This window comes from Notolepis coatsorum (assembly GCF_963971535.1).
Source record: "Notolepis coatsorum genome assembly, chromosome: 1".
Lineage (NCBI taxonomy): Eukaryota > Metazoa > Chordata > Actinopteri > Aulopiformes > Paralepididae > Notolepis > Notolepis coatsorum.
In genome coordinates, this window is record NC_140165.1 from 134,118,792 (window position 1) to 134,134,443 (window position 15,652).

At 42.5% G+C, this 15,652-nt stretch overlaps 1 protein-coding gene across 1 annotated transcript in view; it reads left to right on the top strand.

Annotated features, from left to right (window-relative positions):
- Positions 1-565: 565 nt before the first annotated feature.
- Positions 566-15,652, top strand: part of mctp1a (multiple C2 domains, transmembrane 1a) — a gene marked incomplete at both ends in the record, with an annotated part of 363,122 nt that continues 348,035 nt past the window's right edge. Inside the window, one exon of the mRNA XM_084307451.1 lies at positions 566-1,087. Coding sequence (XP_084163577.1) covers positions 566-1,087 — 522 coding nt within the window. The remainder of the gene's footprint in view (positions 1,088-15,652) is intronic.

Below are 15,652 nucleotides of genomic sequence, written 5' to 3' on the forward strand. Positions count from 1 at the left end.
TATTGATACTGTATGAAAATAAACCAGCTGAATGATGAACATTTCCACGGGGCATCGGTTACATTACATTGTGCATGTGCAACCAACCAGGAGCAGTGCACGCAAGATAATTCAGTCCACTGACAAAGTTGTCCAGGGGACAGGGGAGGCGCGGTGCTTCTCTTATTTGAATATACGGTAATGAGTCTGACGATGGGCATCGGGCAAGTTACCTAAACCCTTGACAAGCACCGTGGAAGAGGGGCGTATCAACTGCTACATACTGTAGGGCAAATGCCATTGTGTGAATCCTTTTTTTGTGGTTGTTGAGAAGCCTATGCAATGAGTCAGTGTGTAACAAACGTATCCAGTCAGTCAGGTGAGACAAAAAAATACCTGTGCTAATTGAAAGGGCCTAGTATTGAATGGGCGACTCACACCCACCCTTCATATTACCGTGTGGCTCTTTCTTGGCACTGTACATTGGCCGTCAGTGGTGGTGGTGCTACCGCGCTCGCTGCACAGCCAACAGACATCAGTAACTACAAGGAGCGCGATCAGGCTGGCCGGTTGCTGTACGAGCACGATGGAGGATAAAACACCCAAGGCTGAGAGCACCGCAAAGGGACAGGAATCGCTGTCGTACCAGCGGAGGATGTGGAAGAATTTTCAAGTGAAAACCAAACCGTGGTTGAGTCCGAAACTGGGTTCCGAACGGCGTAGTGGCGCGGAGGCGAGTAAAAAGGAGTCGGGTCTATGGATGTTTAAAAGGAAAAAGAAACAGTTGGACCGGGTCTTTTCGTCCTCTCAGCCGAATCTGTGTTGCTCTAACCCGGCGTCTTTCGACGGGGACAATTCCCTTGGAAGTGACTCCGTTCCTGGCACCAGCACGGGGCATCCTTTGCAACAGATGGGAGCAGCTGCAGGACCAACGGGAAGCAAGCCGGAGCTGATGGGAGTGGGACATGGCAGTCCCAAGCTCGCCATCTCTCAGCTGGCCATGTCCCACCAGAAGAGCTCGTCTCTCGGCTCAGCGTGCTTCGAGAAGCTGGTGGTAGACTCAGTGGTGATGATGGGAGAGGAGGAACAGCTGCGTAAAAACGCAATAGTGAGTCGCTTTACCTTTATAACCGTGCACCCTGGCTATAACCTCTGACAAAATACAGTTGGCAAAAATGCAAACAAAACGAAACGGGGGGGGGGGGCGATGTACAGTATGACAAGTTGCTACTGCTACGTACAGTACGCTGGTAACTAACACCTAATAATACCATGTGATGTGCTCATCGATTTTTCAATGTGCTCTTATACTCCAGCAAAATTTGGTGATGCTCGCTGAGTGCATTGAAATGGTCCAGATGCAGCCTATGCAAATGTGTATGCCTGAATGTTTCCACACCACCAACAAATAGGCTACATGGTGTTCTTGTTTGCTTACATCATAGTCTGTAAGCTTTAATGTCGTGCCACATTATCATATTCCCGTGTGTGTGTGCGCATATGAATGTGTGTGTATGTGTGTGTGTGTGTGTGTGTGTGCGTGCGTGTGCGTGCATGCGTGTGTGTGTGTGTGTGCGTGCATGCGTGTGTTTGTGCATGCGTATGTATGAATGTGTATGTGTGCGTGTGTGTGCATGCATATGTATGAATGTGTGTGTGTATGTAACTTGGCTGTTGCTGCCAGTGTTTTATCCTATGACCATGTTTCTATCATCACCACCTGTGTCCCTGACTGTATAGCTCACACATGCTGCATGGTTTGATGTCATATCATATTGAAACAGTCAGGCCTCCATATGGAACATGTCTATTGCTACCTCCTTACAGTACATCCATTATTTGTGTGTGTACAGCCAAGCCACACCACCCATCTGTACCATAGTAGCCCTTTATAGGCTGCAACATGCCTCCCGTAATAACGCCTAAGTCAGTAGGCCAATGAAAGTCAGGCACCTCTCCAACAATGTTATAGATTTAGCAGTCCCTAAGGATTTGGAACCAGCAGCGTTATACTGTATGCATTATTCACAGGCCTCTGTAGAGTCTGTCCCAGGGGATCGGGATGAAACCTGACCATATGGGCCCTGGTTGAAACTCTTTAACCAAGTACTTTAACCAAGTACACTAAATGCACAGGGGTGTATCTTGGTGACATCACACCACACCACATCACATGGCATACGAGGATAGTACTGGGACATCACAGGCCAAGACATTGTCTATGCATGTCACTCAAGGCTAATAGGCTAACATTAAATTTTTTTATCCACTTTTTCTCCTCCTTTTCTGTGATTTTTTTCTCCCCATCCCAATTTTACCTCTCTCGTGCCAATTCTCCCTCCCCTGTCCTGATCGTTGCTCGCATATGCCCCCCACTGGCCGGTTGTAGGGTGGATAGAAGCCTTGCATCACATGTCCCCTCCGATACATGTTTTTCACCTGCCAGCGCGGACTCTCATTTGGCGAGGAGTAACGTGTAGGAGGCTCACACTGCCCCCGCCATTTTCCTGACCTTGCTGTACAGGCGCCCCAACCGACCTGTAGGAGTCGCTGTTCACAACGACCAGACTACCACCCTTCGACTTCCCACCCGCTAACTCTGCCAATTGAGTTAGTATGACGGCCGGCCCAAGCCGGAGGCAACGCCGACAGCCAGATTCGAACCCGGTGTCTCTTGCGTTGGTGACGACTGACGAGCGCAATGTCCGCTGTGCCACCCAGCCGCCCTATAGGCTAACATTCTATACTTTTTATTAGGGATGCCCCGATCACGTTTTTTGCCACCGATACCGATCACCGATCGTCGTGAGCCATATCGGCCGATACCGATCCGATACCGATCGTTTTTGATTAAAAAAAATTTAAATTTATTTTATATAATTTTCTTTTAATAAAATATATATATTATATAATTAGACTTGTACTTGTATTATCTGCGAGACATCGCCACCACGCAACAAGCTCCACTGTCTGTGTGTATTCTAGTAGCCTCCAGCTACGGCCAGGATTCTCCGGAGCTGCAGCTGGACCTATACTCGAGTAGCCTCGAGCTACGGCCAGGATTCTCCTGCGCTGCAGCTGGACCCTATTGGTATAACGTTACTGTGCTCAGCAAGCCCTCAGCTCGAATACGCGTCGAATCAGTGTTATAAGACATTGATATCAGGAGCTATCTGTAGCTACTGCTAGCCGGATATATAACGTTAATACAACGCCTCAGTGAATTATTTAGTTCAATGGGACATTTCGTTTTGAACAGTGAACTAACTTGCGCTAACGTCAGCTAACAGGTATCATAAACGTCTCTACTAGACTATTGCTGGAGCATTTGTTGATATCAGGAGCTATCAGTACTGTAGCTAGCCGGCTAGATACCGTTCGGTTAGACAATGCCTCATCATGTATTAAACTAAAAGTGAATAGTTGACTGGTGGGTCATTTTGTAATGTTAGCTCAGGGAGACGCCGTCCTCCCGTCCCACTAGACTAGACCCGTGTTTACATGCGTGCGGGAGGGGCTGGAGGGATGAGCAGACGCCGCACCACCCGGTGTCTGAGACAGAACCCAGCGAGTGAGATCGGTTTTGATGATCAGCGAAAATAAAGCATTATCACCGATCACCGATCGCATATTTATACTGATTATCGGCCGATAACGATCGGTGGGCGATTGATCGGGCATCCCTATTTTTTATCTTAACACTTTGGATGCCAGCCACGACATAACATGTGTTATCAGCCCGCCCCCTGAATGCCCACCACGACAATTAGCATGATTTTTTTTTTTATTTATTAGCGATCTGAATTCATATTTCATCAACCGAGTCTACCGTTGAAAAACCAGCCCCATCAGGAGCTCAGATGTGAAAAAGCACCCCCTATCGTCTCCCAGATGGTAATGCACCCTTTTGGAATGGACTCAATGAAAATGGATGAGAAAAAAAAAATCCGGAATCCACATTTTACTTCTCACGCATGTAACCGGAGATGATCCCAGTCATTGTGGACCATCAGAACAGCGTGTAATATGTGTTTACAGTATGTAGCGTTGGATCAATAAAAGGATCGATTTTTGGAATGGCGATCAGGAATTGGAATAATCTTTTTGGATAACATCTGATCTCAGGTAATGAATCCCTTAAGCTCCATAGCGAGCTTAAGGGATGTAATAGTGTTTATCAATTCAAAAAAATATATAACAAAAAAATATTTTGTCAGTATGAAAATCAAATGTGATCTGAATAGTGAGATATTTTCTATTTTTTCTTTTTCTTTTTTTCTTTTATTATTATTATTATTATTATTATTATTATTATTATTATTATTATTATTATTATTATTATTATTATTATTATTATTATTATTATTATTATTATTATTATTATTATTATTATTATTTAATTTTTTCTTGTTTAACTGTGGATTGTGTGTTTCTTGTATAATGGTATAAATTATTATTTGTGTAAATTAGGTTGTACGCCGACCATTAAGTAAATACTTGTTTAGTTTAGGAATAAGGGGCAGGTAACTATAAGATGTATTCTTCTTCCAGCTCCTTTTGTCCATGGAATGATATTTATGATTGTGTAATGAAGAAACTCTGATTGTATGATTCCATGTGGCAAATAAAAACTCTGAACTGAACTGAACTGAATTTTAGGATAATCAGACCTGTTTTCACGGAGATATAAGCTTTTCCCCTATGTGTGATGTGGCTGTTTGGCTGTGCATGCGATCAGGAAATATATCAGATCAGATATCAGATTGCCTATATAGCGTGCATACGTACACATATACTATCGATAATCTAGCGTTTATTTGAAAACGATTCATAAATAGGCCGAAAAATTTGAACGTTTTTGTGTATTCTAGAATATTCCGTTTATTATGGAATATTTAAAGGGGCTATGTACTATAAATGTCATTTTTCAGTCTCTAGCATTGTATTATAGTAATAGGAGTTCGTATCAATGTGTTTTAGTGTCTAAATACCATATTGGCGGATTGCTCTGATTGAGCTCAGCCCCTTTCCTCCTCCAGTAAATCAGGCCATTTTGATTTGAACGGCTGATATACGTCATACGGCCGCTGGGTGATGCGATTGGCTCTGTGGTTGGAGCTAATGCCCGCCCCCATTCTACCTAGACTAGACAGCGAGTGGAAGAAGCCACTTCCTCAATGCTGCGAGGCGGAGTTGGGCCAGTGCGCTCTGGAGGGAGAGAGAGATGGAGAGAGAGGGGGCACTTGGGGGGGGGGGCTGCATCTTTTCACCGCAGCAGCTCGATCTCTCAGTGGTGAGGAGTAACGCGTGGGAGGCTCACGCTGCCCCCGTCACTTCCTGCTTCCGTCGCACCGGCGTCACCAAACTGACCTGTAGGAGTCGATGTCCACAACGTCAAATCCCCACCCACCGGCTTTCCCACCCTCTAACACTTGCCAATTGTGTTAGTATGAACGACCGGCCAGCCGGTAGCAACGCCGAGAGCTGGGCTCGAACCCAGCGTCTCCTGTGTTAGAGGCGAGCGCCTTGCCCACTGCGCCAATCAGCCGCCCTCCGTGAAAGAATATTTCGAAGGAGAATATCACTTTTTGATTTAAGTGAGACCGAAATCATCCAGAGACACAGGTTGTCAGCTCAAGCAATTTTTGATCTACTTGATGAAATCAAGGATGATATTGAGCCAGCCACCCAGAGATCCCATGCAATCTTATTTATTATTTATTGTTATTTAACGTTGTTGTCTTTCCCAATGTTGTCGGCGCTATTGATTTATTTATTTTGAAACGAGATTTAGATTTTACATCATGCTGCAATTTCTATTTGTGTTATGCATTGCTCTTGCTGCTTGTTTGATTATGTCTCACATCAGAACCCGGACACTCATATGCTCCAGAATAAACGTTTAACTCTTTCAGTGACACTCACGAGATTTCTCGTGTTTTTTTATAGGTGGTTGCTAGCCACTCACGAGATTTCTCGGAATTATTATTTGTAATTTTTTTTTGCGATCTGAAAAATTATTGCATCACCCGAGCCTACCCGAGTATTGCCGAGCTGCGCCGGTGATCACTGTGGAAAAAAGCGCCCCCTGTCGTCTCCCAGATGACATAAGTGATTTTGGAATGGACTCAATGAAAATGAATGGGGGAAAAAATCCGGTACTCCACATTTTCCAGTTCACTGATCCAGCCGGGGTTACTAGAGTTCATTCTGGAGCCTCAGATCCCCGCGGATCATGGAGATCCACTGTGTCGCGTTGGATCCATACACGTATCGATTTTTTCGAATGGTGATCAGGAATTGGAATATACCAGTTGGATACCATCTGATGTCAGGTAAGGACTCTATGTTATCAGTGGTAGGATAATCAGAGTAAGTTTGATGAAGTTATAAGCTGTTTTGTGAAATGTCTTCTTTCGGTTTCAATGTAAAACTCCGAGAGGAAATCAACGAGGCGATTATCCGCGCGCGGCCGTAATGTGCGTGCGTGCACGTATAATATTGATCATCTAGCGTTTATTTGAAAACGATTCATAAAAAGGCAGACGAATATCAACGTTGTGGAATATTCCACTAAAAGACGATTTTCATAGAATGCTCCAGAATGAGCTGTTTTTTATATCAAAACGGGGGCTTTTCTAACTGCTCTGAAACGGCAACGACGCGATAAAAAAACAATCTGCCTTCACAGCACTGTCTGGAAAATAGTCTTTGATAATGCGATGGGCAGATTAGACACATAGCCATAATTTAAAACATAGATTAGGCGATATTAACGTTAACATTGGCGCGGATGGTGGCATTCAAGCGGTAAAATGGAAAACCAGGCGTGGCACTGAAAGAGTTAATTTATAAAGTTTTGTCGGGTCCATGAGGAGTAGACACTGCGTATACAGTCATTATATTCCAAATAAAATAAGTCCAGAGACTCCGTGCTGCTGCTGACTTGAAATCAAACAGGTGTCTGTGGGCAGTCGGCCCGACATTAAACAGCAGTCTGTTATAATACATTTTTTATGAGCTAACGAATTCCGTTATATTGGACATTTGTATTAATTATATCAAGCGAAGAACTGAGAAATTTGGCAGAGAGAGACGGCAACATTATCGTGGGGTTCACTGAAATATAAACGTTGCGTGATGACTATCTCCGCCTCCCAACGAAGAACTAATCCCAATAGTATGCAACTGCAGAGCCGCAGAGCCAGCGGCGCTATCAGGTCCGGTCTGGGGACCACTCAGCAGCGCCACTCACCCAATGGCTGAATTGCCAATGGCTGAATTGGAGTATTGCACTGTGCGGGCACAACTGTGAGCTCTGCGGCTCTGCAGTTGCATGCTTCTCGCTAATCCAGCATCTAGCTCCCGCTGCCTAACCCAAATTAATCTTGACATCGCTTCACCAATAGTCGTTATCAGAACACTACACCCATATCATAATGTTCACAGCAAACTGTAGTTGATCACCAGGTATGTTTTATTAACGTAGGTTGAATAATTCATATAAGAAAAACAATAGGGAAATCTCTCTTACCTTTCTCCACTGGAACTGAAATTGAAACTCGCTGTGCGCGTGATATGATATAGGAACACACATCGTTGTCATTATTAGACCTGCTTGGTGAAGCAACAATGAAACAAATGTAACTATTTTAATACAATTCAAATTGTGCTTAGAGGGAATTATTTTCACAGGACATTATGACCGGAGATATTTAAATATGTCGGACTTCAACAGATTTCCCAGGTAAAAAAACGGTACGGAAACCCTGCCCTGTGTGTGTCCAGTCATTTCGACTAGCAAACGTTGTCTGTATTTAATGTTACCTCAGGATAGCACTGTCTATTGTATTTAGTTGTTAGTTATTTAGCTAATGTGGATAGCATTTTGAATAGCATCAATGCTAGCTGGCTGACTACAGCTTTATTTACTAAATTATGGGGGCTTTTTAATCGTCAAGGTAAGAGAGGATTTGTCATGATCAACTGAAGGCGTACATGCTATCGAACAATATGTGCTTGGGTTTTCAGAAAAAGGCCAGCTATGTGACGCTAATTATCTATCTAATATTGATAGCATAGCTTGCTAGCTACAGCTCAACACCATGCCATGGGGATACTATTTACTAAATTATGGAGGCTTTTTAATCGTCAAGGTAAGAGAGGATTTGTCATGATCAACTGAAGGGGTATGCTATGGAACAGTTTGCCGCAAAAGCCCGATCAAGCTCAATAGCTTCTGCACCACGAACACAACTACTCTGTACGACGCCATTGTTGTTGTGATGTTGGCTGAGAGTTTGCGCATGCGGGGTAAGGGAGAGGTGGGCCAACGCGTCATCGGTTCAGGAGAAGGCGCGTATCGCTTGTAAAGATGGTGGCGCAACGGATCTTCAGAATTGCGCACTCTGGGAGCTAGTATCAAAAAGTACCGTCTTCAGGCTGCCAGAACGCAGTTCCGTGTGGCAGAACGGTGCAAACGATCAAATACTTTGCCTAAGGGTGTTTTCACACCTGTAGTTCGTTTGCTTTGTTCCGATTCAGGGTGACACAGGGACTATAATGATACAATGTTGCACTTGTCCTTTAGTTCGTTTGTGTTCACACGGCTGTGTTAATAGCGGACCAAAACAAATGCACGTGCGAGCAAACTGTCACTCATTGGTCAGATTTTGGGGTGTGTGTCCCCCCCCCCCCTAACCCTGACTTTACTGATGACCGCGGAGAGAGAGAGAGAGAGAGAGAGAGAGAGAGAGAGAGAGAGAGAGAGAGAGAGAGAGAGAGAGAGTCCCGCACAGTGCTGCTGTTGCAGCGTCACTACAGAGACCCCGGCTCTCCTCTCCTGCGCGGCAGCGGGGACACAGCTGACTGACACCCGGCAACACAAACACCATTTCAGGGTCTGGGCCCTATTCCCCGTACCTGGTTCAACTAAGTCGATCAAGATGTCATTATCCAGATTCAGTTAACCCGATGATTTTCCTGTTCCTCGAAGGTGGATTCAGTCTCGTTAACTCAAGCCAGACTTGAGACCCAGGATTAGTGCGCGCGGCCGCTTCATTTGAAAAGCCAGCACGTATCGATAGCAGAGGTCCTGATTCTCTAGCGGCATTGATTGATTAATTGATTTAAAACTTTATTAACATATTGCAGTACGGCTCAATCGCCTCGCCGACAAGTTAAATGCGTTATCTATAGGCTAATTTTAAGTCCCTCATTACCTCAATCAATCAGATTATATTTCTTTAAACTTGCCTGCTGGATTGAATAATCAAATGAGATCTTGCTAGCGAAAATAATTAGTAAAACTGTTATACAGAATAACGATACGGCTCCCTTACCCATTGATTGATGTATGGTCGATCTTTTATTTATCTTCTCTGTGGTGTAACGGGTTCTTCTGTTGACTTTCACGCAGACGACCGGGGTTCGAAACCTAGTAGTTTCCTTCTTTTTGCAATATAGGAATAATTCAATTTGGTGCACGTTGAGAGCTATATAAAGAATGACATCCTCAATGCATGTAGATTTATAATATTTTAACTCAAAACTAGGCTACTTTGGCGTATAATCATTAATATTATATTCCAAAAAGTTATATTGGAAACACGGGGTTTCGAACACCGGTCGCTGGGTTGGCAGGATTGAGCACTACCGCTGGGCCACTGTGCCAGATGGGATAAATTCATTGTTTATACATTAATGAACGAGAGACCCGTGTTTAGAATATTCTTTGTTTTGAATGAAGTTTTATCTCTTTATCCTCATTCATTAATGTGACGTCAACGGCTCATTCAATTTCTCAAATCCGTCAAACAGCGCATCTCATCAGACATCTTAATCCCAGTTACAATTAAAATAACCACATAATGTGTACATCGCACCGAGCGAGCGCCACGGTATATATAACGTGCATTATTTAGGACAGAGTGAATTTAGTATCAGCATTTTGGGTCTATTTTACATTTCAAAAGCCCCCTCTGGAAGAATGGAGCACAAAAACGTAATTCAGAATGGTATAATGCAGATCGTAGACTGTGGGAATAATTTCAGGAAACGGGCTGTCACTTCTTTGCGGGGGCGTGGCGATGGTTCAGGCTAACTTGAACTTAAACCCTGCTTTCGACCAGGCTCAAACTTTTGGATCTGTTGTCATGGTGATTTGGAAAATCCAGGTACGGGGAGCCGGAAAGTCCGGCTTAAGTCAGACTTAACCGAAAGTTATCCGGCTAACTCAGTTATCCAGGTACGGGGAACGGGGCCCTGCTCTGCTTGTTGTATCTCCGCTGTAACAACGTGTAGCAGCAGCAGCAGCGCGACACTGTTCGACAGACCTTTCAAAGCCCCTTTCCCTCATTCAGTCACTAAACTGTCTGTACACTTCAGTGTACTTGTGTTCTCCAGCATCTGACGAATGTGATCGTCTGCCCAAATATCAACGACGCAGTGTACCTCATCGCTGCTCCACGTTGACCCACGACGTATTATTATTATTATTATTATTGTGTCGGTTTGTTAAGTCGATTGCATTCTCACAGCGTACGAGTCGCGTCGGGTTCGTTTGGAAGTGCGCCGAGATCACCCTCTCTAGGTGGTCTCGGCCCCCTTGTTTTGTTCCGCAACAGAATGTGATTGCTGTGTTCATATATGCCCAACTGAACCGAAATAGGGGGGAAACGCTCCAGGTTTCGGATCAACAGCTCCAAACGAGCCAGGTGTGAAAACGCCCTAAAACGACCAAAATAGTTATAGTCTGGACATGGCCTAAGCCTGGGGTGGATGAGTATTTAGATGTCCGTGCCCATTGTGTCATAATCATGATGCTACACATGCAGGCTCCTCTGACAGATCTATCTAATGAACTGTTGAATATAACGGTTTCTGTCTGTTCAGCATTATAGTGTACCCTTTAATCTCACAGCTTTCCTATCTGTATCCCTACATAGTAGTTAACCAGTTTCGCAAAGCTGGGTCTGATAATCATCATCATCCTGATGGCTGTCCAGAAGTGATTTGGCACAGAAGCCCTTTCAAGTGCACTTCTCCCGACTGGAGATGTGGCCAAGGATCTCATATCCATTTAATCTCTAAAAGTAATGCAGTGCACTCAGGCAAAGTGGCGTTTAGCTTATTTTACCTTTTTTTTCTCCATTGAAATTCAGTGCTCATAACTTCATCAGTGTATATATCAGCACTTTAACACATACAAGATAAGATATTCCTTTATTGATCCCCTTGGGGAAATTCAGGTGTCATAGCAGCATGGGGGATGGGGGGAGGGGCGATACAGGTATGGGCAGGGTAATAGAAATACAATAAATATTAGGGCTGGGAATCGCCAGAGACCTCACGAGTCACGATACGATTTTTTTTTTTACATTTTATTTATTACCTTTTTTCAACTGCAAAGTAAAACTTTGTCAACATGTTTTATCTAATAAAATAAAGTTCAGTCTGTTCATCTCACTTCAATAATTTTTATTGCAGAACATGGTATTTTCTCAAGCAGACAGATGTAAACACTGTAATCTGTGTTACATGTACCTGACAAACTGAACTGTTTGTATTACAGTCATATTCCATGTGTGTGTGGACTACTGTACTATTACAGGTATTGAAATGAACAATGCAACGTCCTTATAAAAAAATATATATATTTAAAAAAAAAATTATGAATAATTAAATATTGATACTTGGCGTCCCTGTATCGATACAGTATCGCCACGCAAAGTATCGCGATACTACTACGAATCGATTTCCCCCCCCACCCCTAATAAATATAGGGCCTAAAAATAAGTTTGGTTCAGGTTGCCGACCGATCCTGCCGATTTAGGTGCGACCCAATTTATTTTATGAGTAAAACTAAAAATAATATAAATAATAAATAATTTTTTTACAATAAAGTTTCATAAAAATCTTAGTCAAACCTTTAGTATTATGGATATTAAACATGCTGGCAGAGTACATGCATCTATGTTGTTGTGAACATTTTAATTAAATAAAGAAATTCACTATCCATAGTCGCCGTGGGAAAAAATTAAATAAATTCCCTACCTACCCATGGCCTTAACTGACAACCAACAGGAACCAAGCAATATTTTCTTTTATGCCTAGGTAATAAAAACATTTCAACTCATTTGCACGCTCCAAGGCGCCCTCCACAGCCATACCTTGCTGCTTGAAGCCTGTTATCTTCTTGACCTCCTGCTTCCACATCTTCCCGGTGTTGTTGGCCTGTAGCTTAGTCTCCAGTCTGTCCTCATAGCTCTCCTTGGCTGCTCTGAGTTCCTTTTTGAGCTTCTTTTGTACAGTCATGGCCCACTCTGTCTTTTACCATGCTTTTTAAACTTTATGTACATTATACCTGTTATGTCTTATTCTTATTACTTGTATTATTGCACAATCGCTGCGGGCATGACCACCCGCATTTCACTGTATGCCCTGTATGCCGTGACAAATAAAACTCTTGACTTGACTTGACTCTGTCTGTGTCCCCTGCCAGGAAGGCCCTATTTTTACTGTTCAGTAGGTTTTTAATGTCCTTATTAATCCAGGGTTAATTGTTGGGGAAGCAGCGTACCTTTTTGGTTGGTACAATGCTCTCCTCGCAGAATCTGATGTAATCCGTAATGCAGTGGGAGAGTCCATCAATTTCATCTCCATGAATTCTCCCAAACAGGTCCCAATCTGTTGTACTGAAGCACTCCCTTAGCTCCTCCTCAACGTCATCAGACCACCATGGGACGTACCTGGTGGTGGTTGGCTGGTTATATGGTTTAGGGATGGGCATTTAAAAGAAAAATCCAGATCGATTGATCGCATGCTATACTCGATTGATCGTGTATTACTCGAAAAGGGAAAAAGAAACTTAAATATATATATATATATATATATATATATATATATATATATATATATATATATATATATATATATATATATATATATTATAGGCCTATATATTTTTTTTACTTATTTTTGTTTATTCACATATATATGTTTAAGGAAACCAACAAACAGTTATAATCTATGTGAAAAGATATGTAAAATATTTATAATTTTGATTTTTTTTTCTTTTCGATTTTTCTCATAGCTACGATTACTCACGCCCATCCCTAATATGGTTATGGTTATAAGTGCCAAATAATCTTTTAATAATAGTTGAAAGTGGAGGAATCATTGCCATGTGTCTCTGAATGTGACATTGACATTATTTCTAAACGTGAACCTTAGCTGGTAGAATTAATTTACCTACTTAGGCAATGGCATAATGACAATGCCTGCAGTTTTTGTAGTTTGCTTGTCTCTATGTATGTTATATTTAGCGAATGCAATGTCCTGGAGCCAAGCAGTTGCCTCCTGATCTGCTGTATGGAGGGTGACTCATTTATCTTTGGAGAGGACAAGCTTCAATGATGTGTTCCATTGTTTTCTACAGTACTCTCTACATGCAAACTGTGAAGGCTGGCCAGGCGGGGGCCATGGGTGTTCCTGAATCTGTTGAGGATTGATCACGGTCTCCTTGGGAGGTTGGTGCAAGGGACCTATTGAGTAGATTGGGTGGAAATGTCAGCTGGTGGGGTTTTCTTCTAAAACAAAGTGATCACAAGGAGAGGATGACTTAATAAGCTGCATTTATTGCATACAATTAAGCTGTGTAACCTATGACCTTTGCAAAACATTAGCACATCATGAATTGCATGATTCACTGCTGCACATTGGCGCCAGGCCTGTACAATTACAGTGGAAACAGTGGTATGTATTGTATGTATGATGTGTGTATGTATTTATGATATATTATGTACTGTATGCAGGATGTATGTATGTATCAGTGGAGGCTGCTCCATTGAGGCAGGGGAGGAAGTTCTCCTATTTTTGAGAAGTAAGAGGAGATCAAACAGCGACACCCAGACAATTGGGGAAAGTGCAGTCTGAGAGTGTCTCTGGTGTGGTGGCGTTATATAGGAGGCTCCACCCCTTTCCGCCTCAGTTAGGGAGGGTCTTGATACATCAATTCAATGTATTCTTTTTAGGGATGCCCCGATCGATCAGCCAGCAATCGGTATCGGCCGATATTCAGTATAAATATGAGATTGGTGAATTCCGATAATGCTTTATTTTCGCAGATCGCGAAAACCGATCGATGACACGTGCGAAAAACAGCAAGTTTGTGTGTATATATACTTATATAATATACAAATTTGTTTATTTCTATTTAGTATTATTGTATATTTCTTCAACTCAAGTTGAGAATGTTGCTTTGCCTTCATTTATTTGGGACCAGCTGTCCCCCATTGTAATTAGTCACTCCCTGAGTTATGTTTTTTCCTTTTTTCCTTTTTTCCTCTATTTAGTCACAGTATTGTTTGTGTCACAGCTACAACACCCTGAAGAAGGCCATGTAGGCCGAAACATGTCGGTTTTTTAAAAAGATTTTTCTAAATAATGTAAGCCAATAAATAAAGGCTTTTTAAAAAATTGTAGAGCTGCCTTGGATCTCAACCTTTCTTTTATAAGCTAACCTTAACCAGTTCGAAAGAGGGCCTAAGCTTAACTGTTCGAAACAAGGCGGACATTAATAATTAATAAAATTATAAAAATAAAAAAAAAAATCAATCTATTAATCAATCAAAGCGTGGAACATAGAACCCGGGGAACATAGGACCTGGGGAACATAGGGATGATCCCAATGATGCTAGCCTTATGTGATCTTATACATTTCGGTTCATAGGAAAATACTTTGACTATAATGGTCAGAAGTAAATTAACTTAGATACTGTTATGCTTAACACCCAGTACTATTCACTTTACTTAATTTCTAAGATTAGATTAGATAATTTAAACCGGACTTTGAGAATGCCTGTTAGACCTACAGTAGAATACTGCCAGCTGCTATAAGAAAACCAAAAACGATCGGTATCGGCAGTGTATCGGCCTACTTCATAGACGATCGGTGGTCGGTATCGGTGTCAAAAAACGTGATCGGGGCATCCCTAATTCTTTTCCCCTTGCCAATCTGTGATTGGCTAAAACTTGAGGCTTCGTGGGAGGATGTCCTACCTTACCAATCAACTACAAGGATAAAAGAACTACATTCTGTTAGGGGTGGGAATCACCAGAGGCCCCACGATACGCTATTATCACAATACTGTAATTTCGCAATATTGCAATATATATGCAAATTATTATATTTTTGTTCAGTGTATTCATATAATATTGTGGTGTTCTTCATTAGGCCTGTAGGCAGAGCTCTAACATAGAGTATGTCAGACACCTGTGCTGGGCGTGTCCTCCTGCTAGACACACGAAGTTTACAGAGCAATGCAGCTCCTGGTATTCCTGCTAATAAAGTAAGACGTTAAGTACTAAAGAGTCCGTTCGTCGTTCTTACTACGACACAACAAATATTGCATTATGTTTGTCCCGCCCCCGTTCGTATCTCACCAATCAATTGTCTTATAGAAACCGTCAGCGGTGCACAGGTGGCAGCCACACTCACAATTTCTGCTGGAATTGTATAGTTAGTACTGTAATCCTCTATATGCTCGCTATCCATCTTTATTCCACCACTTTCTTGCCATGCTACTCCTCCTAGAGCTTTCGCACCACAAGCCTTGACACATGGTGTAGGAATGCTGTGTAGAACATTGGATTTTGAGATTTTTCAAGGCAA